Here is a 24,776-nt window from a genome sequence, read left to right on the forward strand (position 1 = left end):
ACCTGTAAGAAAGCACTTCACCTGCCACCTTGTGTTTTTATGGTTACTTCTAATATTGATATCATTTACAATCACTAATCAGAAAGGTTATTTTGCATGAAACAAGGGAGGTTGTTGTCTAAAATGAGTTATGATAGGTATCCCTACTACCAGGGGCGTAGCCAGAACTTTGTGGGTCCCATAGCAACATTTTGAAGGGGCCACCGTCCCAATGCTTCTGGAGATATACTTCTCTGCAGCAGTTGTTAATTGTACGCCCTATAATAGTGCCCTGAACCATAGTAGAGCATTATTTAATGTTATGCCCCATAGCAGTGCCCTAGTTTCTTTTATGAATCATAGTAGTGCTTAAGTTCAACCTATGTCACCTTTCAGAGCTGCCAGTACACATTATGCTGCACAGTTTCCTCAATTCACATTATGATGTATCACATTATGATATATAGTGCTCCCCATTCACATTGTGCCTCATTACAGTGCCCCGGTTCATATTGTATAACATTAAAAGGCCCTCCAGTTCATTTTTTACCACACTACAATGAGCAGGTCCAGGGGCATACCTAGATATATTGCAGGACCCAAAGAAAAAGTTTGAAAAAGTTTGAAAAAACCTCTACGTACCACCCAATGGCGAAAAATGTATATAACACATGTAACTGTAACAGGACAGGTGGGCCCCTCTCAGCTCTGGGCCCCACAGCAGCTGCACTGCCTGCACCTATGGTAGCAACGCCCTTGCCTACTGCAATTACCATTGTTACCCTCCATTTCTGAGCGGTGCATTATCATAAGAAATTTTGGGGTAATTCAGACCTGATCGCTAGGCTGCCTTTCCTCACAGCCTGCAATCAGGTCTGAACTACGCATGCATATGCACCGCAATGCTCAGGCGCATCGCACGGGTACAAAGCAGATCGCCGCTCAGCAATGGGTTTGTGCGAGGGATCCGTTCGCACGAGTGATTGCAAGGAGATTAACAGGAAGAAGGCATTTTTGGGTGGCAACTGCCCATTTTCTGGGAGTGGTTGGAAAAACGCAGTAGTGTCCATGCATTTGCAGGGTGGGATCATGATGTCAATTCCGGTCCCGGACAGTCTGAAGTGTTCGCAGTGGCTGAGTAAGTCCTGGGCTGCGCAGAGACTGCACAAAATCAATTTGTGCAGCTCCGCTACACATGCGTTCTCACACTTGCACAGTGAAAAAATACACTCCCTCTGTAGGCGGCAACTATCTGATTGCAGCAGTGCAAAGATCGCTGCCTAGCGATCAGGTCTGAATTAGCCCCATTGATCTCTATCCAATATAATAAAAGGCTAACACTACTTCTCATCTCTATGGGGGGAATTCAAGTGTTTTGTGTGCCGGCAGCCACTAGATGGAACAATTCAAGTGTTGCTCTGTTCAGGTGCGCACAGCCGCCGGCACTGACATTACTATTATGTTGTTCCGTCATTTTGATGGGCTGGTAACTAGTAATCTATAAACCATTAATTTGATTGTATTACCACCAAGTTAATGCTGTTGTTGCTGTGTATGAAGAGGTCAGTTTGTTAGCAACTTGCGTTCCATAGGCAGCTTTGGCACAGCGGTTGTTATACTGTAAGCTACATTACTGTAAGATCACCAATCATTAAATATGGAAAAACAAAACAGCCTTAAGCTTAGAACGTCAAATAAAAAAATGTGCTTAAAGTTATAATATTGGAATGTTAAATTATGTTACATTTTGTTAAACATGTAAGAAAATGATGATCCTTTCACATTAAACTGATATTTTGCATAACTAGATATATATCTTGTGTGATAAATATATACAGACCTTTCTTTTCATTACGGCTCGGAAGATTATCTTGAATGTCTGCCAGCAACTCTTCTAGCACATGGCACGTATCATTTCCCGAGGAAGGAAAGGCAGGTCCTTTTCAGCACACTTTTAGCGTTACAGACAGTACTCAGCTCTGATTTGCACTTGCCAAGGACATTTCTTCACAAGACAAGCAAGTGCTCAACTTAAAATGACTTCTAATTAAGTCAACTACTAAACTAATATAATATAAAATGCCATAGGACCAGTGTGCAAAACACACAGAGCTCAAAGATCATCTTTGTATTTAGGGGTCAGGAGACCACGAAAGACAAAATCCTGTTATAGCTAATCTAGCAAGGCCTCAAATGTATGAAAACTAAAAAGAAACACATTTCTTCATTTGCCGTTGTCAGACTAATAACTGGGAAGTGCGTGTCCTTCCCAGGCACTCATGGGTGGTGCTCAAATTGTGGTCACGTGACTTGCTTGCGTATCCTGATAGGTGCTTGCAATCTCTTTAATAAGGGAACATTAAAATTGTAATTGCCTTCTATATGCTTAAGTTGCTGTATCGGGATCCGTTCAATTTGCCGGCTGTCGGGATTCCGGCGGTCAGGATGCTGACACCGGAATCCTGGCAGCCGGCAATGCCGCCAGCTGGAATACCAGTGGCTATTTCCATATATAAGTGTCCACGACACCCATAGAGTGGGAATAAAACCTGTAGTGAGCGCAGTGAGCCACCTTGCTTGCAGCATGGCGAGTGCAGCTAGCCCCAGGGCCGGCAACAGAAATCTTGGGGCCCCATACAATGATATCTCTGGGGCCCCCTACACCCTCAACTCCCCCCCTCGATATGTACTACATATATAAATATATGTTTGTGTTGGAAATTAATTAAATTTTAAATAATTTGTGGGTGGCCCGAAGTGCATTCAGCCAGACCCGGACCTAAACAATTTGATGCCCTAGGCAAGATTTGTCTGGTGCCCGCTAGCACCGCCACTAGTTTCACCTCTGACGCAGCACCCCTCTCCCAACACAGCACCCATCACCCAGCACACTTTATCCTACACACAGCTCCCCCCCAGCACACTTTATCCTACACACAGCTCTCACCCCCAGCACACTTTATTCTACACACAGCTCCCCCCCAGCACACTTTATCCTACACACAGCTCCCCCCCAGCACACTTTATCCTACACACAGCTCTCACCCCCAGCACACTTTATTCTACACACAGCTCTCTCCCCCAGCACATTTTATCCTACACAAAGCTCTCACCCAGCACACTTTATCCTACACACAGCTCTCACCCCCAGCACACTTTATCCTACACACAGCTCTCCACCCCAGCACACTTTATCGCTGGCACTGTGCACATCTTCCCTCGCCCCCCCAACCCCACCACCACCACTACATGCAGCTCTTAACTACCTTTTTCTTTTGTTCCCCCATTGATAGTCACTGTCGGCGTGGGTGTTCTCAGGGCTCTCTTTATGTGGCAGGAAAGATGGACGTGAGGTGATGGCATCACGTCGTCTCATTCCCGCCGCCGCGGCCAGCACCAGCAGCAGGGGGACTTGCGGAGGCGGGCCAAAGGAGTTTGTGCAGCGCTGCTCGCCCGCCCCTTTTTTAATGTGGGAGACAGCAGGTGGGGACAACAGAACTGTGCAGAGTATAGTGGATGGGCAAAGTGGGCTGGAGGTGCGGAGGGTGAGAAAGCATAAGGAGAGGTGCTGAACCAGCTGGAACATCTCCTGTCCTGCTACGTCCCGCAGCCAGCCACAGTATACTGTAATGAGTCAATTTGACTTATTATCAGTACTGCTGACATTGCCACTTCATCGCACCGCACCTCCGCCACGTATCTCCACTGGATCCAGCAGGGTCCGGCAGCTGTGTTGCTGCCCTGCCCGCTGCATGGATCACACAGCATTCTTACGTGCTGCCTAAACATTTTGTGTGCCCCTGATGCTCGGGGCCCCCCTGATCCTCGGGGCCCTGTACGGGTGTCCCCTTTGACCCCCTCTGTCGCCGGGCCTGGCTAGCCCGCAAGGGGACTCATACCGCTTTCCTGCTGCCGGCATTCTGCTGGGCGGGATGCCGCTATTGTGATACTTACAGTTGGCATCCCACCTGGCGGGATTATGTATGTAATCCGCTGTATCCTAGTACACTTACCTTGCCTTTTTGTGTACAGTAGCCTTACCTCAATTCTCGACCTTAATTATACTGTATCAACCATAATAATTCCTTAGTTCCTGGATTTAGATCCATGCTACATACCCTGACCTCAGAGTCTGCTTTGACTCTGATATTCAATAACTTAACTTTGTACAGTACTCTAATATTTGTCCTGATTGCTAACTCTAATTAAGCATTAGAACTACCTTTTCCTGGTGTTTATACACCATGTAGCTGATTGTATAAGTGAGTACTATACTATAACTAGTACTCTTAAGGCCCATACACACTTGCCGATAAAATAAGCGGCGTCGCTCATTTTATCGGCAAGTGTTTATGCCGCCAGCGACGACCGATGCGCGGCACCTGTGGGTCGGCGACGATCGTCGCTGTCGGCAGTGCATGCGTGCAGGATCTGGACTGTCGTCCAGGACCTGCATGCAGGGCTGGCAGAGGCGTGACGTCACTGAGCGATATGAGCGGTCATATCGCTCAGTGGGAGTAATTCCAAGTTGATCGCAGCAGGATTTTTTTTAGCAATTGGGCAAAACCATGTGCACTGCAGGGGAGGCAGATATAACATGTGCAGAGAGAGTTAGATTTGGGTGGGGTGAGTTCAATCTGCAATCTAATTTGCAGTGTAAAAATAAAGCAGCCAGTATTTACCCTGCACAGAAACAAAATAACCCACCCTAATCTAACACTCTCTGCACATGTTATATCTGCCTCCCCTGCAGTGCACATGGTTTTGCCCAATTGCTAAAAAAAAATCCTGCTGCAATCAACTTGGAATTACCCCCAGTGTGTACAGGCGGCCGCTGACCATCCGGCCCAGGAGGGGAAACATTAGATGACGTTGCCATAGAGCGACATTGTCTAATGTGTACGGACCTTTACTCTCCTTGTTGATACTCTGATCCTGTTTGGTAAACACCTAGAAAAAATAATTAGTGGAACAACAGACTACTAGTGAGTACAGTATATTCTACCTTGAGGCAAAAGGATTTGCTATAGGATTTAGTTTATCATGACTTTTAAAAATATAATCTAACACTGGGTGATTCACATATTAGAAGAACCATTTGAACATGAACATTATAACAAAGATGCAGATATTGGGCCTGATTCATGTTTGTATGTAAAGCAAAAAAAGTAAGTAACTTTGTGTCTAGAACAAACCATGTTACCATGCAAAGGGAACAAACACATTTATATTTTTTCTGTGCAGGATAAATACTGGCTGCTTTTGCATGTAGCCCGCAAATGTTAGACAGCTATATTTTAACAATGCAGTTTCGATTTCAGTATGAACACACCCCACCAAAATCTCTCTGCACATGTTACATCTGCTCTAACTGCAGTGCTACATGTTACTTTGCCCAGTTGCATGCCTTTTCGCTTTACTTACAAACATGAATCAGGCCCATTATTATTAATGTATGAATGACTTGGGACCATTTACAAAACACAGATAAGCATTGTTAGTTAAGTACTACTAGTCAAAGTAACTTACAAACCCTGATACCTCTTGCTTGTTTTGTTTGTTTTACTTCCTGCAGGCTTTTAATACACTTCTTTATGTCTAATCACTTCTGAAAATGTATTTTATTTATTTATTAATTTATTATTTATTAACAGTTTCTTATATAGCGCAGCTTATTCCATTGAAATTTACAATTGGAACAAAGTAAGAGAACAAAACTGGGTAAAAACAGACATACAGGTAGGAAGGCCCTGCTTGCAAGTTTACAGTCTATAGCAGGCATTCCCAACCACGGTCCTCAAGGCACACCAACAGGGCAGGTTTTAGTGATATCCAGGCTGCAGCACAGATGGATAAATCAAAATAACTGAGCTACTAATTAAGTCACCTGTGCTGAAGCCTGGATATCACTAAAACCTGCACTGTTGGTGTGCCTTGAGGACCGTGGTTGGGAATGCCTGGTCTATAGGATGATATTTTGTATTTCTGCTGCGGGGTACACTGGGCTCCACAGGGAATGACATTGGGGTGTAGAGTAGGATCTTGATTCGAGGCACCAACAGGCTCAAAGCTTTGACTGTTCCCAGAATGCATAGCGCCACCTCCTCTATAACCCCGCCTCCGTGCACAGGAGCTCAGTTTTGTAGTTGGTGCCATGCAGTAAGCAGGCATACAACAGGGGGGCTGCTCCAGCAGCCCTGAGAAGAAGCTTCCATTACCAATTTCGGGAGTTACCTTTTGGTTTGACCATGGCTCCGCGAGTCTTCACCAAGGTCATGGCGGTCATGACGTCTGTGCTCCGCCGTTGATGGGTCAGGATCCTACCGTACCTGGATGACTTGTTGATCCTGGCAAATTCCCCAGAAACTCTCCTACGCCATCTGGATCTGACTATCCAGCTTCTGCAAGCCCACAGGTGGCTCATCAACTGGAAGAAATCTTCCCTGGTCCCTGCTCAGGGCATGGTGCATCTGGGGGCATTTTTGGACACTCACAACCAGCGGTTGTTCTTGTCTCAGGAGAAAGTCCTGTAGCTTTAGGACAGGATTCGATGCTTCCTATCTCGTCTGCAAGTGTCGATACATTCGGCAATGCAAGTGCTAGGTCTCATGGTGTCGGCTTTCTGCAGAAGCTGATTCTTGCCAAGTGGGACTGCCTGCCTCACCGGTTCAGGTCTCAAATGATCTCCTTGTCTCCGGAGGACCGTCTGTCACTGAGCTGGTGGCTTCAGGACCATTGATTGAGCAGGGGTCGTCCCTCCTGGATCTCCAACTGGGTCCTTCTGATGACGGATGCCAGTCTGAGGGGTTGGGGCGCGGTGTTGGAGCAACACTCAATTCAGGGTTGGTAGACCAAGGAGGAGTCTCTCCTCCCGATAAACATTCTGGAATTGCGGGCGGTGTTCAACTCATTGAACTTGGCCCAGCATTTAATACAGAACAGACCTGTTCAAGTACAGTTGGACAACGCCACCATGGTGGCGTACATCAATCATCAAGGCGGCACTCGAAGCCGCATGGCAATGAGGGAAGTATCAAAGGATTCTTCAGTGGGCGGAACGCCATCTGCCAGCCATATCGTCAGCATTCATTCCGGGGGTCCTAAACTGGGAAGCGGACTTTCTCAGTCATCAGGACATACACGCCAGAGAGTGGAGCCTCCATCCAGAGCTGCTCGTGGACAGGTGGGGCCTTCCAGATGTGGACCTGATGGCGTCTCGACACAATCACAAGGTTTCCGGTCTTCGAAGCAAGGACAAGGAATCCTCTAGCAGCGTTCATGGACGCACTGGCAATTCCATGGAACTTTCAGCTGCCATACATGTTCCCTCCGGTGTCACTCCTGCCCAGAGTAATAAGGAAGTTCAAGCAAGAAGGAGGAATCCTACTTCTGATCGCTCCCGCTTGGCCTAGACGGCATTGGTTCTCAGACCTTCAGGGTCTCTCGATAGAGCGTCCCCTTCTACTTCCAGAGCGCCCAGATCTCCTTGTTCAGGGCCCCTGTGTATATCAGGATTTAGCCCGGTTGGCTTTGATGGTGTGGCTCTTGAAGCTTCCGTCTTGAGGGCCAAAGGTTTTTCTGAGGCGGTCATTCAAACTATGTTGAAGGCCCGTAAACCAGCTTCTGCTCGGATTTAATATAGGGTCTGGAATTCTTACTTTACTTGCTGCGCATCTAACAATCATGATGCTTACAAGTTTAGTACGGCCAAACTTTTGGCCTTTCTACAACAGGGCCTGGACTTGGGCCTTTGTCTGGCCTCCATTCATATTTCTGCCTTGTCGGTTTGGTTCCAGAGAAAAATTGCGATGTTACCTGATGTGCATACGTTCACTCAGGGTGTGTTACGGATTCAACCTACCTATGTCCCACCTGTGGCCCCTTGGGACTTGTCGTGGTTTTGGAGGCGTCACAAGGGTCTCCGTTTGAGCCTCTTGAATCTGCAGACCTTAAGTGGCTTTCTCTTGAGGTGTTGTTTCTGCTGGCTATTGCCTCTGCTAGACGGATGTTGGATTTGGGTGCCTTCTCTTGTAGGTCACCATATCTGATTTTTTACCGCGATCGGGCGGTTCTTAGAACACGTCCCGGGTATCTACCTAAGGTGGTGTCTTCTTTCCACCTTAATCAGGAGATTGTGGTTCCGGCCTTTGCCTCTCCTGAATTGTCTTCCAAAGAGTCTTTGGATGTGGTACGGGTTCTCCTTATCTACATGAAGAGAACTGCCTCCATCAGGAAGTCGGATTCTCTCTTTGTTCTGTTTGGTTTTCACAAATGTGGCTGGCCTGCTCACAAGCAGACCCTAGCCAGATGGATTAGAATGGTGATTGCACATGCTTATGTACAGGCTGGCCTTCCAGCTCCTGCTACCACAAAGGCCTATTCTACTCGGTCGGTTGGACCTTCTTGGGCGGCCGCCGTGGTGCAACCCTTGAATAATTGTGCAAGGCGGCTACGTGGTCCTCAGTGAACACTTTCAAAAGGGTTTATGCCTTCGATACGTCTGGCTCCCAGGATGCTTCCTTTGGACGCAGGGTTCTTGTGACCGCTATAGTGCGTCCCCTCCCATAAGGAACTGCTTTAGAACATCCCCAATGTCATTCCCTGTGGAGCCCAGTGTACGCCGCAGCAGAAAACGAGATTTATGGTAAGAACTTACCGTTGTTAAATCTCTTTCTGCGAGGTACACTGGGCTCCACAGGGCGCCCACCCTGACACACTTAGCTTCTTTGGGTTGGTATGGCATTAGCTGCTGACACTTCTCCTGTCGTGAGAATGTGGTGTATGTGGCTACTAACAGTTGTCATCTCTTTTACCTGCTACTGCATTGGACTGGTTAACAAAAACTGAGCTCCGGTGCACGGAGGCGGGGTTATAGAGGAGGCGGCGCTATGCATCCTGGGATCAGTCAAAGCTTTGAGCCTGTTGGTGCCTCGGATCAAGATCCTACTCTACACCCCAATGTCATTCCCTGTGGGGCCCAGTGTACCTTGCAGGAAGAGATTTAACAACGGTAAGTTCTTACCATAAATCTCGTTATTTGTTTAGAAATTGCTTTGAATAATTGTACCTACATTAATATATTTTGTTAATATTTTTGTCTGTATGTACCAACTACACACTGTCTGTCTTTCCCCAGAACATGAGCATACTACTGTGAGTCCAACAACAAGAAAAACGCCAGCATCCACCATTGCACCACAGCTAGTACTTACTAACAGCACAGAGGGAAACCATATTAATGTCACACGTCCAGACAGAGAAACTGCTACTATGAGTCCGTATCACAATGTCAGTCAACATTCTACTGTTACTACTACGCAGATGTGGATCACAGCAACAACACAGCTCTATCTTAACTCAATTGCAGAGGTAAAAAAGGTTGTATGTCTTAATGGATACCTATTTTTTTATACTGCATACAAATATGCTCTTTCCCCCTTATGGAAATTGGCTAATAAAACACCACATAAAGGTAAATTGGTGTTGTACCATGATGACAGTCCTATAGCATCTACTTTATATGCAAAATATATCTGAAAACTGTGGGTGTGATCCTAAGTCGCATGTAACGTGTATTCCAGATGCCTGCAGGGAACAGGATGCTATTGCGACTATATATCCGTCCTCTGATTCATACACATCTATACTATCACACCACCCCAGTCCTCCATCCGCGAGAGCAGGTGTCATCACTACCATTGGCACGTACACATACCCGTGCTAGGTGCAGGAGATATGTCCACTTTACATATGCATGTCTTAGAAGTGTGGGTACCTACAGTATACACGCAACATGCTACGTTGTCCTTTTGCACAGCCTATTCCACAGAAATCAGGGGTGTGTGCATGAGCAGTCACAACGCAAAGTCTGTGCAAGCGCAGGTCCTGGCAACTGCCAGATCCATTGTGCAGGTGCCGGGACACGGAGCTGGCTGTCTCATCTGTCTGGGCACAGGGGTAGTGCCAGCCCCCCTAAAAAAAAAAATAGGAGGTGCCGCTGGTTAGGATGCTCTATTCTTCATTTTGGCAGCGAAAGAATGTTTGTGATGCTAGGCAGATTTTCTAGTAGGTGTTTTGTTTGGGATGGAATTATGGGTATGTGTTAAGACTTATCCATTGGGGGTGACCTTCCTCCCACCCTACTTTAGCTGTAGGCTTTATTGGTGATTCGGGAAAGAACAGCAGCAATGACCATCTGGGGGTACTGTAGTTCTCAAGGTGCTCTCCGTGCCAATACACAACTTTGGGGTGATGGTCACAGGCTGACAGTTGGTCCCCCATCTAAACCTGAGTTATTTTCAGTGGCCTGGCAGTGGATCTTATGTAAGCTTTCAGTTATAGGCAATTTGCCCTCACCTAGACTATATAGTCTAAATATTTTTATTTGGTTACTTATTATATGACAAATAACTGCAGAGGCGAGTGGATATAGTTGTTAAATAACAATTTTCTGAAAAATTAGTCTTTTTAATGGATGAATGTGTTATGACCTAGGGATAGTATCATTATTATTTTAAATGTTGGTAGTCTATTTACTGAAAGATTTTGTGGATAAAAGTGCTATGTCCAGTTCTTAAGTTCTAATAATTTATCATTAACTGTAAATATCTCAGTTTCTTCTAAACGAAACAGAACACCTTCGGCCACTCACTATTAGCACTTCCGTGCTATGTTGTTGAATTTTAAATAAGTGAATGTTTACACTGATATACTGTATATACTGTATCATTTTCAACCTTCGCTACAATAATCTGTTACTTGTACAAAGACAAATGATAAAAACAACATCATAGTGGATACTCCACTCCACTTATATTAGACAAGACCCAATTTTCTTCATAAAAACTTAAATTACATCAGACCAGTGGTTCCACAACTTTCTTGAATCACAGCGCTCTAGAGTATCAGCATTTGGCCATGGCACCAGTAGGCCAAACGTTTCTTATTGAGATATTCAGCAAACATTAAATGAAATAAATTGTACTCATATGTCATCAGTTATGTTGGTGGTGGACTGGGCTTATCTTCTGTATGTCCACATACAAGTATATTTTGATGAACAGCCACTAGCTCTGGTTTTGTCTATCATTGACCATAAAATAATTTGATTTGCTCCTGGGCCACTAGCCTATGGCACCCCTGGCAAGTGTCGTGTGGCATCCCAGGGTGCCACGTTACCCAGTTTGGGAACCACTGAATTAGATTATGAACTATGAACATCTGCAGATGCACCATCTGACGCAATATCCAAACTCCCACCGGCCCTATGGCAGGTACAAGTTTTCCATCTGAATGCGGCCTCCTGCATGAGCTGCTGTACGTCTCTACATACAGCTGCTGTCTATGACATGCCCACGTCTACTTAGCCACGCCATGTTATCTCCCGTGAACACCCACTGAAATCCACACTCCCTGAGTCCACATGTGTTCTACATCTGGGCGGTAACAATGGAACACATGAGCTATGCAGCTATGACTCATGTATGGAAGAAAAAAACGTGAATCAGAACCTATATTTGTCTGTACAACGAAATATCTGGGTGGCTGATGAAGCATCATTCAGCATGTGACAACGTTCGTATTTGAGATCCAATGGTGCTAGCCCCATAGTCAGATTGCCAGCAGTACTAATAATGGGTCAGACTGACTCATTATTAGTAAGCCACGTCCAGTCCCAGCAGCAACAGAAAGATGGAAGCAGTGCACCAGAAGAGAGGACCCTTTCCCACCCCGCCCAGCCTCTCTCTCCACACCTCCCACCTTTGGCTCCTCCTCTCTGCCGTTGCCATGCCGCCAGGGACTGTCTCCTCTGGGGAAGCCGCCCAGAGTCCTTCCCCTGCCAGTGCTGCTGTGCTGGCCCAGCCACCCAGGTAGGCACAAAACTCGTCTCCAACCATTTATTGGCACCAAGAGAAGGGGGGGGGGATAGGAGCAGGTACTCTTTACCCCCTTTCCAACTCCAGACAGCAGGAATGCCTGGAGCAATTTATACCAAACTTGGTACACATATGACTTACAATCCGGAAAAAAAAATATACTGCGGGGGTAAGACACCCCTAGCACCCCTAGGGTTGGGGTGGGAAGGGGATGACATGTAAAAATCCATAGGTTTAGGCATAACTCTGGAATGCAAGGAGAAATTTAAACAGAGGCACACATAGATAGGGGCAGAGACACCCACGGGTAGGATCAGAGGCACACACGGGTAGGGGCAGAGGCTGACACATGTAAGGGCAGAGGCACCCACGGGTAGGGGCATAGGCATATGGGTAGGAGCAGGGGCACCTACGGTTAAGGGCAGATGCACACACGGGTAGGAGCAGAGGCACACGCAGGTAAGGATAGATGCACACATGGGTAGGGGCATAGGCATATGGGTAGGAGCAGAGGCACCTAAGGGTAAGCGCAGAGGCACACATGTGTAGGGGCAGAGGAATACTTTAGTTTCGAAGCTAAGCAAGGAGACCTAGGGCCCTTTGAAATAGAGTCATCCTGCAAACGTAACATTTTTAACATACAGCGGGCGGAGTTTGGCCTGTCGTCCCAGCATTTACAGCACTGAGCAGGGCAGCATCAGAGGCAGGACGGGGCAGAAAAGGAGGTGAATTGTTCTCCTCAGCACCAGCATTTTGACATCATCAATCTGGGGAAGCCCAGGGGTGCAGCCTGACAAAGATTAGAGATGTGCAGGTTCGGATTTACTCAGTTCTTAACACCAGAATTAACACAAGTTCAGATTTATCCAGATTTTTCTCATTTGCTAACCAAAACACGTGACATCCGAGAGCCAATAAGATGCTGTTTTGAGATCTGGGCAAATCCGAGTAAATCCGGGTAAATCCGAACCCACTCATCTCTAACGAAGATTGGCATTACTTTTTAAATTCCGTAGCGAAGCACGGGTGTTCAGCTAGTATATATATATATATATATATATATATATACTGTATACTAGGTGACTCATCACGCCCTACGGGCGCTCTTCACACCGTCGTAAGGGGCTCCGCCCCCTTAACCCTATCACTCCCTTGGGGTGTGGAATATTTTTATTATATAGAGTATTACCTCCAATCATAATTGTGTAAGTGGTTAAATATTGCACGGACAAAGGGCGTGCGATGGTTAAGGGGTCATAGCCCCTTGCAACACCGTGAACAGCGACGCAGGGCCTGATGAATCACCTAGTAGGTGCTGTGGTTGGGGAAGTGGCAGGTGCGCGGAGACACGGATGGGGGAGGGGTGCCGTTGTTGGGGGAGGGGTGGTTGCAGGGGTCCCGCGGGTGGGGGAGGGGCAGGTGCGGTGGTGACGCAGGTGGGGGAGGGAAGGGTGCAGGGGTACTGCAGGTGGGGGAGGGGTGTGTGTGGGGGTGCCGTGGATGGGGCCCAGAGGTACTGCGAGTGGGGGAGGGGCGAGCAATGCTTCTCCTGCTTCTCCTCCTGGAAGCAGCTAAGCTGCTGTTCTCCCTTTGGCAGTGGCTCTCCCGGAGTCTCACACAGCAGTCAAGCAGCCAGTCACTATTGTTGGCACCGGTATCCCAACGCGCAACATTACAGGGAAGAAGATGCACTCAATAAACTACAGCTCCCAGCAGCCCTTAGCACCGGAATGCTTTGGCGCTAAGGGCTGCTGGATGCTGTAGTTTATTTAGTGCGTCTATTTCCTGTAATGCGGTGCATTTGGACACCGGCGCTAACAATAGTGACTGGCTGGCAGAACTGACTGACTCGCTGAATCAATGTAAAAGGTGAGAGTGCTGTACAGTGTCAGTGACACTGCACACCCACTGCACTGCACAGCACTGTCACCTTTTACATTGATTCAGCGTCCAGACACTACCCTCCGCGATATCACCCACTCTATCCGTTACATTAGCCATCTTGGGGCTTTCAGGCCGGCAGCCCAGGTGCTGTGTTGCGGAGTCAGGGCCTCTGGGGATCTGTGTGTGGCTGTGGCGTGGAGGCACTTCTGTGACATCACGCGCAGAGGAGGTTCCGGGGCTCAGAGAGTATGCGGCACAGGGAGGGCTATGAAAGCCTTCCGCTCATACTTGACTACTCTCCCGGAAAGTCCAGGAGGCTCCCGGAAATTGGGTGGTTCTCCTGGCCCCCCGGTGAAGTGGGCAAGTCTCCCACATGGCGCTCACCCCCCGCAGCACTCCACTGCTTGCCGCATGACACGGTCACAGCGGCATCCCATCACAAAGAAGGGGGCGGGGCAATGATGCAATGTTAAATCGAGTCATTGTAGCCCCGCCCCCGCTTTGCAATGCCGGTAATGTGGGCATTGTAAAGCGGGGGGCGGGGCCATGATGACGCAATCGCGTCACCACGCTCTGTACCGCTTTCCCCACGCCTTCATACAGCCTCCTCCACTCCCCCTCCTATATAATAAGGCTGCTCCCTCCCTGGAGGGTGCAGCCACAATGCAGGCATGTATGTTTCCACTGCGCCACTTTCATACACATCTATGCCGGTGTCCGCAGCAGCTTTTGTTCCACCTGTGCCGTGGCTAGGGAGTTGGGATTGTTAATGCCGAAGGGGCAGGCGGACTGGCAGCAGGACATAGGACGCTGCAGTAGAAGGTTTTTTACCCCCCCTATCTACAGCGCAGAGACTTGCTGCAGATGCAGTGGCATACCTTCCAACTGTACCTTTTGGGCAGTTACAGTACCTTTTTTATATGGTCTGTACTGATTTTTGGCTCACCAAACTTCCATTGAAAGTATAGGAAAAAGGGCATGGCCATGCCACTTTACCCATGGCCACGCCCCCTTTTTGAATTTGTAGCAATTTTTATGTGTTAATTGTTGGAGGGTATGTTGCTGCAGATGCAGTGGGCCTATTTTGGGGTGTGGACCTGGAGCTGCAGCTCCATCAGCCCCATTGTTAATCCTGCTCTGGGAACACACAGCAGCCAAAGGGCAGAGCCTCCCATTGGATGTAACCTGTGTGGGAGGGCATTTCTCGCCCAATCAGCTGTGGACTGGGTGTGGTAGACCTGCTGCTAAACCAATGAGAGCTCCTAGCCACGCCCAGCATTATACACACAGGCACAGAGTCACAGATCTGGGCTATTATATAGGATATATATATATATATATATATATATGTTCATTTTTGATAGGGACCCCTACAAGTTTGTTGCCCATGGGCCGACACAGACCTTAATCCAGCCCTGGCTGCCCCCCTCTACAAAAGAGGCATTTCTACCTCCTTTAGATTGTAAGCTCTAGAGAGCAGGGCCATCACTCTTTCTCTTTAACTGCTTATCATTGTCTTTTTAACCATAGCTATGGGACAAAAAGTGTGTGTGTGTGTGTGTGTGTGTGTGTGTGTGTGTGTGTGTGTGTGTGTGTGTGTGTGTGTGTGTGTGTGTGTGTGTGTGTGTGTGTGTGTGTGTGTGTGCAGGCTGGGCTTGATTTGTGTGTGTGTGCAGGCTGGGCTTGATTTGCCAGAGGTTGACATGCCGGCAGTCAGAATACCAACTGCGGTATCTCGTAGATCTTATTCCCGACAGGTATACTTTCTCCCCTGGCATTCTATCTGCTCTGCCTGCAGCCTAACCCTAACTACCCCCCCCCCCCCCTCCCCCCTCCCAGCAGCCTAACCCTAACCCTCGGCTGTGGTGCCTAAAACTCCCCTACCCTGCAGCCTAAACCTAACCCGACCCCTCCGCCCCCCCTCCCCCACGGCTTACCTGTACTGAGTCCCGCTGGTTTGTTGTTAAGCATCCTGGCTTGTCGTGCGGCTAGTTTAGTGTGCACCGTAAGGGCTAAAACACACTACACGGTTGTTGCCGGCCGGGAAAAAGCCGGACGGCTTTTTCCCGTGCCGGCATTGTAGTTAACAGTGTGAGGAGGGCTGTAACACACACTCCGGTTTTTCCCGGATGGCAAAAAGCCGGACAAACTTTGTCCGGCTTTTTGCCATCCGGGAGAAACCGGCAGTGTCTATCACACAGGACGGCTTTGAGCCGTGTGTGATGCTGTGCGCATGCGCAGCATCAGACACGGCTGCAGAAGTAACCGTTGTGTGTGAAAGCTCCCCTTCACACACACGGTTCACTGGCTCCAAGGACGGCCCGGCGGCCGCCCGGCCGCCGGACCTTCCAGTGGTGAGACCCGGCTGCAACCCGGCAGCCGGGCCGGGGCCGTGCAGTGTGAAGGGACCCTACCCCTCACACTGTTAACTACAATGCCGGCACGGGAAAAAGCCGTCCGGCTTTTTCCCGGCCGGCAACAACCGTGTAGTGTGTTTTAGCCCTTAGGCAAAATGTTTTACAGTATGTTTAGTTTATGCAAAATATTGTAATAAAGAACAAACTGATCAGACATCTTCTCCCATCCATAGTGCCGTGGGCCACTAGCAATGCTTTCCTCCAGCCTCTGAGAGAATAATCCCCAGACTTCCATGCTCATTTATTTCCATCCACAGTTGCAAGAACACAAGTTAATATACATACTGGAGCAAGAGCAAGATTAAGAGAGTTGATATTAATTTGAAACACTAGGGGGAGCCCAGAACCATAATTTTACTCCAACGACATTGAAATTGGCCTTTTGGAAGCATATTAGCAGTTGTAAATACCTCATTATCGTTATTATTTAAAAGGTACAACAAAACTCAGTATAATGAAAATCATAAATAAACTATTATCCATAGAGGCAGAACAAGCAAATAAGAAGTTTATGAAGCATATGTAAACATATGATAGTGATTGGAGAGGGCCCTGCTTGTGTGATATAACATTACGCACTACAGACTCTTGTCATAATGAATTATAGAACCAGATTTCCAGTAACACTTATTTGGAAATAGATAACAAAACTACACAGTATGGTATAGCACCAATATGGTATAACACAAAACATATAATACAAGTCTGCATATAGCTGTGAGTATAAACAACAGACTAGAACAAGCTACAGACAGTATATCTACCTCTACTGTAAACCATACTGGACATGTGGGACAGATGTACTAAGCAGTGGAGAAAGATACCAGCCAATTAGCTCCTAACTGCCATTTATAGGCTGTGTTTAAAAAAACATCAGGAGCTGACTGGGATCCGGTCAGGATCCCGACGCAGGAATCCCGACGCTATTCAGAATGCCGGCATCCTGAATCGGTTCACCATCCTGACATCGGAATCCCGACAGCCAAGATGCTGAATGACAATCCACCTTGATGCAGTACAGGTAAGCTGCGCAGGGTAGGGGAGTTAGGTTTAGGCTGCTGGGGGGGGGGGGGGGAGGGGTTTAGGCTGCGGCCCCAGTGGATTAGATTTAGGCTGTGGGGAGGGGGAGTTAGGTTTAGACAGCACTACCGATAGTTAGGGTTAGGCTGGGAGAGGGGGAGAGTTAGGTTTAAGCTGCGGGGGGGGGGGGGGGGGGGTAGTTGGGTTAGGGACCACGGGGGGCATGTAAGTATACTTACCTACCCCTGTCAGTATTCCGAACATCGGGTTGCCGTGGTTGGTATTCTGACCACTGGCATCCCAAACTACGGCAAATCAAACCCAACCTGAACTGACTAGCTGGTACTTCATCTCTCTCCATTTTATCTCCCTCCAAGGCTTAGTACATATGCCGCTGTAAATAATACAGGTCGAGTTAATTCTAGAGGGTTTTGGAAGTGTGAACAGTGTCACATTATAGGAATTCTGCCTGTACACTAGTATTCTAGGTTCTCAAAACATTTTTATTAAAAATACCTTAATGCTGCCTGAAAGGAATGTTCTACCATTTGCATCCACTGATCAAAGCAATGGTTTAAGGATTCTAAAATAACATGCATGTTATGGTTTACAGCAGAAACAAAATCCTTCATCTTCACAATTAGAAAAAAAAATGTTTCGTTTATCCAGCAACATTCAGCTGTGAGTGAACCTACAGATTGTGCTTTGAAAGCTGTACAGACAAAGGTTGTTCAAAGCCCATTTCCTCTTGATAAAGAGGGAGTGAAGTTGGTATTTAAAAAAAAATGTCAGGAAACCTTGGGAAAGTGTCTGCAGCTAGAGACCCTGGAGCCTGCTATTAGACACATATCCGGGCACTCCCTAAACTTCCGTAGCCTGTACAGTAAAATAATTGAGCTCAGGAAGCCATGTTAACTAATGGAGTACCTGCTACATGTATTTTATTGAGGTCCACATTTAACACGTCCTTTATACAAAAGTGAGAATCTTTATTCATTTTAGAACAATACAAGCAGCCATGAACACCTTCCCCAAAACATCTGTATGCTTTTATTTTTAGAGTTACAGGAAGTTGGAGATTTAATGATTTCCCAAGGTCATGGAGTTACAACAGTTTAAGATAATGAAAATTAACTCTATCATAGTTCTACAGCCACCTGAGCTGACTGGTTGCCCTGATAATAAACATACAGATATTCCTGCTTATTCATTAACTGATAGGTAGTGAAATAATGAGGTCATCTTTCAACATTACTTTCCATTATAACATATTAAATCCGATCTATGGTAATTGGATTTTGAGGTGGTGTGTTAAGCCCACACAAAGTACAATGGTTGGTCAAAAGGATCAAATTGACAAGTCTTACCAATTACAATTGTGGACAGCTTTACTCTAAAGTCATCATCAGAATCAGAATCAGCTTTATTGGCCAGGTATACTTGCGTATACTAGGAATTTGTCTTCGGTTTGCTATACAACAGCCAAGTAAGTAACAGATAAGCAGGTGTGTGTGTGGGGGGGGGGGGGGGGTTGGGGGGGGGGGGCAAGTAAAGTCACACAGATAGGTATACCGTACGCAAGTTAGTTTCATTTATGTCTAGCCAGTCAATGTTCAGGAGTTCAGCAGGCGGACAGCTTGGGGAAAGAAACTTTTGAGGCTTCTGGTGGACTTGGCGGGGACGGCCCTGTAACGCCTGCCTGAAGGAAGCAAGTATAAGTAGGTGGGAACAGACAGCAAAGTCCATTGTTAATATGTAGGGACAATCTTCTGTAGATTTATGGAGATAAATTTACTGAGCAATGTGTTCGCCATCATCTAGAAACCAATGGGTATTACCGCAGATTGCACAGATCACATTTTCTTTTAATAGCAAAAAAAAAATCACAAAATGTAAAGAAAAATCATGACCAGGTCTAGACCTCCAAGTCTAGGCTGGTAGTGTGCAAACCATGTTGACAAAGAGCTTGGAGTCAATTAACATTTCTATAAACCTGCACTAGGCTTTACTAGCCAGAGCTGGTGCCACCATAGCAGGGAAGAAGCAACGCGTGGGATGCCCTTCCATAGTGCCAACCTGAGTCATGAAAATAAAATGTAGACACCCACCAAGGACAAAAAGCAATGCAAAAAGCAAGGCAGGAATGCAGCAGCTTCGTGGTGGGTTCTAGACCCACTACTTAGCAAATCTGGAATTTCTATACATTTAATGGGTACAAGTCAAGCTGGTAAATTATCTTCTAAATTGTGATCTCACAGCATTTATACTGCAGTATTGACCTTAGTAAATGCCACAATCGCACAGGGATTGCAAACTTGCCTCTTAAGAAATTTCTCCCATAGACTGCAAACCGAACAAGATCTCCAACACAAGTTCAGAAGGCACAATACATCTAGCTCTGAAATTGAAACAATATATACTGTACATAAGAGCCCGCTGAATATGTAACAAAAACTCTATAATTTACTGGGATGAATTCCAGATAGGTAAGCACAGTTGACTAAAATTCTAACATTTGTAACATAATAGATACATGAAAAAAAAACCTTGCAGTGTCTGAGATCTGATGTGAAAAAAGCCACTAGAACTAATTTATATATTTGATCAACTAAAAAATTTGCTAGTGAGAGCAACTACTAAGAAATGGTTTTGCTGGTTGAGGTGTCATTTGATAAAGTATGTTATGTACAGTAGATGTTCAATAAGACTGCATTTGTTCGCAGCACAGTGATCAGGCTAAAAAACGGCACTTCTGCGCATGCATATGTGGCGCAACGAACTATGTAGTTTTGCACAGGGTCTAGCGATGCATTTCATTCGTACTGCTTGCCGCAGAGTGATTGACACGAAGTGGGCATTTCTGGGTGGCAACTGACCGTTTTTAGGGAGTGTGCAGAAAAACACAGGCATGCCAGGAAAAACGCAGGCATGGCTGGGTGAACGCTGGGCGTGATTGTGATGTCAAATCCGGAACTAAATAGTCTGAAGTGATCGCAAGCGCTGAGTAGGTTTTGATCTACTCTGAAACAACACAAAAAATGTTTGTAGCCGCTCTGCGATACAACCGTTCGCACTTCTGCTAAGCTAAAATACACTCCCAGTGGGCCGCGGCATAGCGTTTGCACGGCTGCTAAAAACTGCTAGCGAGCGATCAACTCGGAATGACTCCCTATATCCCAAAAGTTTACTGTATACCAAAATTTTACTATATCCTGTAAGTATACTGTAAACCTTGTTGGATACAGTAAACTGTTGGTATACAGTAAACGTTCAGAATACAATAAATTTTCTGGAAACAGTTACATTTCAGTTTACAGTAAACTTTAGTGATACTGTAAACTTTAGGGAAACAAAACTTTTTGGGATGCAGTAAACTGTTGTTATACAGTAAACTTTAGGACAACAGTAGACTTTTTTTTTTTACCAAGTTTGTTGATCTAAAAACATCTAACAAAATTTCACACATTCTTTTCGAGAATGTTTTTTCATAACTAAATAATAAATAATGTCCATTCTAAAGTAAATGCCACAGATGGTGCAAAAAAATTAAAAAGTGGTAAATATTTCTCATAAATTGAAAGCTTTCTTACCGATTATCGGCTCTCTAATTCCGAATATGTAAAAATTACAAATCGTTAAAAGTTCCAAAGCTAAGTTTAACATTCAAAAAGAGAAAGTATGCACATCTATATTTTATTTTGCAAATTTGTTAGCAGTTGGGCAAAACCATGTGCACTGCAGGGGGTCAGATATAACATGTGCAGAGAGAAATAGATTTGGGTGGGGTGTTTTCAAACTGAAATTTAAATTGCAGTGTAAAAATAAAGCAGCCAGTATTTACCTTGCACAGAAACTATATTACCCAACCAAATCTAACTCTCTCTGCACATGTAATATCTGCATCCCCTGCAGTGCACATGGTTTTGCCCATCTGCTAACAAATTTGCTGCTGCGATCAACTCTGAATTACCCCAATAGTCCTCAGGACCACAAACAGTCCGGGTTTTCTAGGGCTCCTAGCAGAAAAGCAAGTGAAATAATTAGTTTCACCTGTGGAACTTTTAAAATGTGTCAGTGAGTAATGAATACACCTGTGCGTCTCCTGGGTTACCTGGAAAACATGAACTGTTGGGGATCCTTGAGGATCAAGTTTGAGAACCACTGTCTTAAATGAATTGGTGCGTGTCGTGAGGCATGGTGCGGGTCACTCGTACATCTGCCTCCTGTTTTTTTATACAAATAAGCAAATGAATCCCACACAGGGTTACATAAAATATAAGCATGAGTATTCAGTTTCCCCGTGCAATGTACTTTTGTCACATTACTAATTCCAATAATATTTTACGAAAAGGTCCCTGAGGGACTATGGGAAACTTGTAGCGGGATGTAATGGAGTCCGAGATCACTGGAGGTGCGAGATGCCGGACGATCTCTGACATTCATTTACAAGGCATGGTTTTGCCTTGTAAGTTATTGTCCCTTTAAAAAAAATCCAAGATCGTCCAGCAACCCGCACTTCTGGCGATCTTGGACTGCATTACATCCCGCCATTGGTGCGATTTGAGGGTAGGTGCACGTGCACTTATCTGTCTGATCAGGACATTGCCACACTTTGCATAGTTTCAATATGAAAAAGGAAAACTTTTCAACTTACCAAGAAATAAATTATATTTTTGTAGCTAGTTTCAAAACGATGTGCCAAAGTCTTATTCTGTGAGTCAAAACATTAGGTTTCTAACACACTGGTTTTAATAAGGTTATAAATATAACTCTGAAAGTGAGATATGTGTCTTAAAAATGTTTCAGGGATGTCTTTTTGGAGAACTTGACATTTGTCTGGCAGTGCGACTGTTTGGCTGGGGAGCATGGTAAAATGTACATGTCCTGTCACAAATGACTGCTGTGCGCTGAGCCCTGTCATACATCATATTCACTCAGGCATGCTGTGCTCAGTGGTGTGGATCACACTATGATGACAATATGAATATTTAGGTGCTACATAGCCAGACACACACATACAATCCATGAGAGATGAAAATAGTCACTTTAGATATTATAACCGAAGCACTGATCTGGCAAAGCATTTTGTTTCACAGTACAAACTATCACTATTAATATATCAAAGACTGAAATGCAGCTTGCATCATCTTGTTGAACTTCTGCATAAAAGCATATTGCTCAGAACACTTTTAATTTATGTCTACAACTCAAGCAAATATATGTGGCACATGTAATAAATCTGAGAAAAAAAAAAAAAAGAAAGTGGAGACTCCTATCATAAATGGCGCCTACAAGCTGCCCTGAACTGTGTCCCCCCTTGGAGTATCACCACACTCCCACACAAACAATAAGTACAAGAAGGTAGAGGGGATACAATTCTTAGCGCTATATTATTATACTTAAATATACATAGACAAATACACAATACGTCCCTTTTTAGTGGGGTCTTCAAAAGATTCTCTTTCCTCTTTTCTATTCTTCTTATAACCATCCAATATTTTGTTCCAGTGGTGTGAATGACATATGAAAGAAAAAATTGCATATGTGTAGAACAGTTTATATTTCCATACACCACACTGTATAACAAGTCCTTTGAGTGGATAATCAGAAGTGTAGTTTAGGCGTACCCCAACTCACACTATGTAGCGTAAAACTCTATATATAAAGGTATCTTTGTTTTTTCATTCCTTCACCAGATTCACCAATATAGCTATATTTCTGAGTTAGCGTACCCCACTCACTAGATTAGTAGAATGAGGAAAACATATAAAGGTATCTTTGTCTTCAGATGCGTACCCTACTTACAGGGTTCGAGGATGGCCACAAGTCTATCAAGGTTTCTTTTCCCTTTCTGATTTTTCGTTATTGGTAGCCTTGTGTTTCTCCACAGTCTCCCTCGGTGTCAGGTATATGGAAATGAGATTAAAAGAACCAATGTGTAGACTGAACCAATAAATTAGTGCATAAAATTATATGTGAAAGTGTTAAATTGAAGGATACCCGTATATAAGGGTATCTAAAGAATATAGTAATCCTTACATAAAGAGATTCCAATAAATTTAGTGGAAAATACCCTAGTGATATGTGAAGTGACGTGAATATTATAATAGACGTACCCCACTTACACAAAGTGGGGAAGTGATAAACATATAGCGGTTTCTTTATATAGGAAAAGAAAGAGATTCTGGCGGGCGTACCCCACTCACAGTCTAGCTGCTTCTTATCATGCACATCAGGGTTTCTTTAATATCCTCTCTCATACAGTCCTTCTGGAGATCTTTCAACCAAATATATGCACTTCCAAAAATCAAGGGGTCCACGTAAAGATAAAAAATTTCTAAGTTTTATTCCACACTACCCGCCACATGCGAGTAGGTAAAAACAGCAATGTCCAAAACAGTACAGTACATACACAAAGTATGAAAGCAGCAAAAAGATGGAGAAATCCTTCTACATCAAAAACCATTAAAAAATAAAAAAAATAAAAAAATTTCTTTAAAATTTTTTAAAAACAATTCTTTTACCTTGCTGAGTCTTTAAAGGTAAAACTGGAAAAAATGGCTGTCCACACTCCTCCTGACAGGAGGAGTGTGGACAGCCATTTTTTCCAGTTTTACCTTTAAAGACTCAGCAAGGTAAAAGAATTGTTTTTAAATTTTTTTAAAGAAATTTTATTTTTTTATTTTTTAATGGTTTTTGATGTAGAAGGATTTCTCCATCTTTTTGCTGCTTTCATACTTTGTGTATGTACTGTACTGTTTTGGACATTGCTGTTTTTACCTACTCGCATGTGGCGGGTAGTGTGGAATAAAACTTAGAAATTTTTTATCTTTACGTGGACCCCTTGATTTTTGGAAGTGCATATATTTGGTTGAAAGATCTCCAGAAGGACTGTATGAGAGAGGATATTAAAGAAACCCTGATGTGCATGATAAGAAGCAGCTAGACTGTGAGTGGGGTACGCCCGCCAGAATCTCTTTCTTTTCCTATATAAAGAAACCGCTATATGTTTATCACTTCCCCACTTTGTGTAAGTGGGGTACGTCTATTATAATATTCACGTCACTTCACATATCACTAGGGTATTTTCCACTAAATTTATTGGAATCTCTTTATGTAAGGATTACTATATTCTTTAGATACCCTTATATACGGGTATCCTTCAATTTAACACTTTCACATATAATTTTATGCACTAATTTATTGGTTCAGTCTACACATTGGTTCTTTTAATCTCATTTCCATATACCTGACACCGAGGGAGACTGTGGAGAAACACAAGGCTACCAATAACGAAAAATCAGAAAGGGAAAAGAAACCTTGATAGACTTGTGGCCATCCTCGAACCCTGTAAGTAGGGTACGCATCTGAAGACAAAGATACCTTTATATGTTTTCCTCATTCTACTAATCTAGTGAGTGGGGTACGCTAACTCAGAAATATAGCTATATTGGTGAATCTGGTGAAGGAATGAAAAAACAAAGATACCTTTATATATAGAGTTTTACGCTACATAGTGTGAGTTGGGGTACGCCTAAACTACACTTCTGATTATCCACTCAAAGGACTTGTTATACAGTGTGGTGTATGGAAATATAAA

General features: G+C 44.9%; 1 protein-coding gene across 1 annotated transcript in view; it reads left to right on the forward strand.

Moving 5' to 3' along the window:
• The window catches only part of PTPRB (protein tyrosine phosphatase receptor type B), a 146,110-nt gene that overhangs the window by 27,987 nt on the left and 93,347 nt on the right, over positions 1 to 24,776 (forward strand). Inside the window, exon 3 of the mRNA XM_063927468.1 lies at positions 9,116 to 9,348. Within this exon, the coding sequence (XP_063783538.1) occupies positions 9,116 to 9,348 (233 nt within the window). The remainder of the gene's footprint in view (positions 1 to 9,115; positions 9,349 to 24,776) is intronic.

This window comes from Pseudophryne corroboree, chromosome 6 (assembly GCF_028390025.1).
Source record: "Pseudophryne corroboree isolate aPseCor3 chromosome 6, aPseCor3.hap2, whole genome shotgun sequence".
NCBI lineage: Eukaryota > Metazoa > Chordata > Amphibia > Anura > Myobatrachidae > Pseudophryne > Pseudophryne corroboree.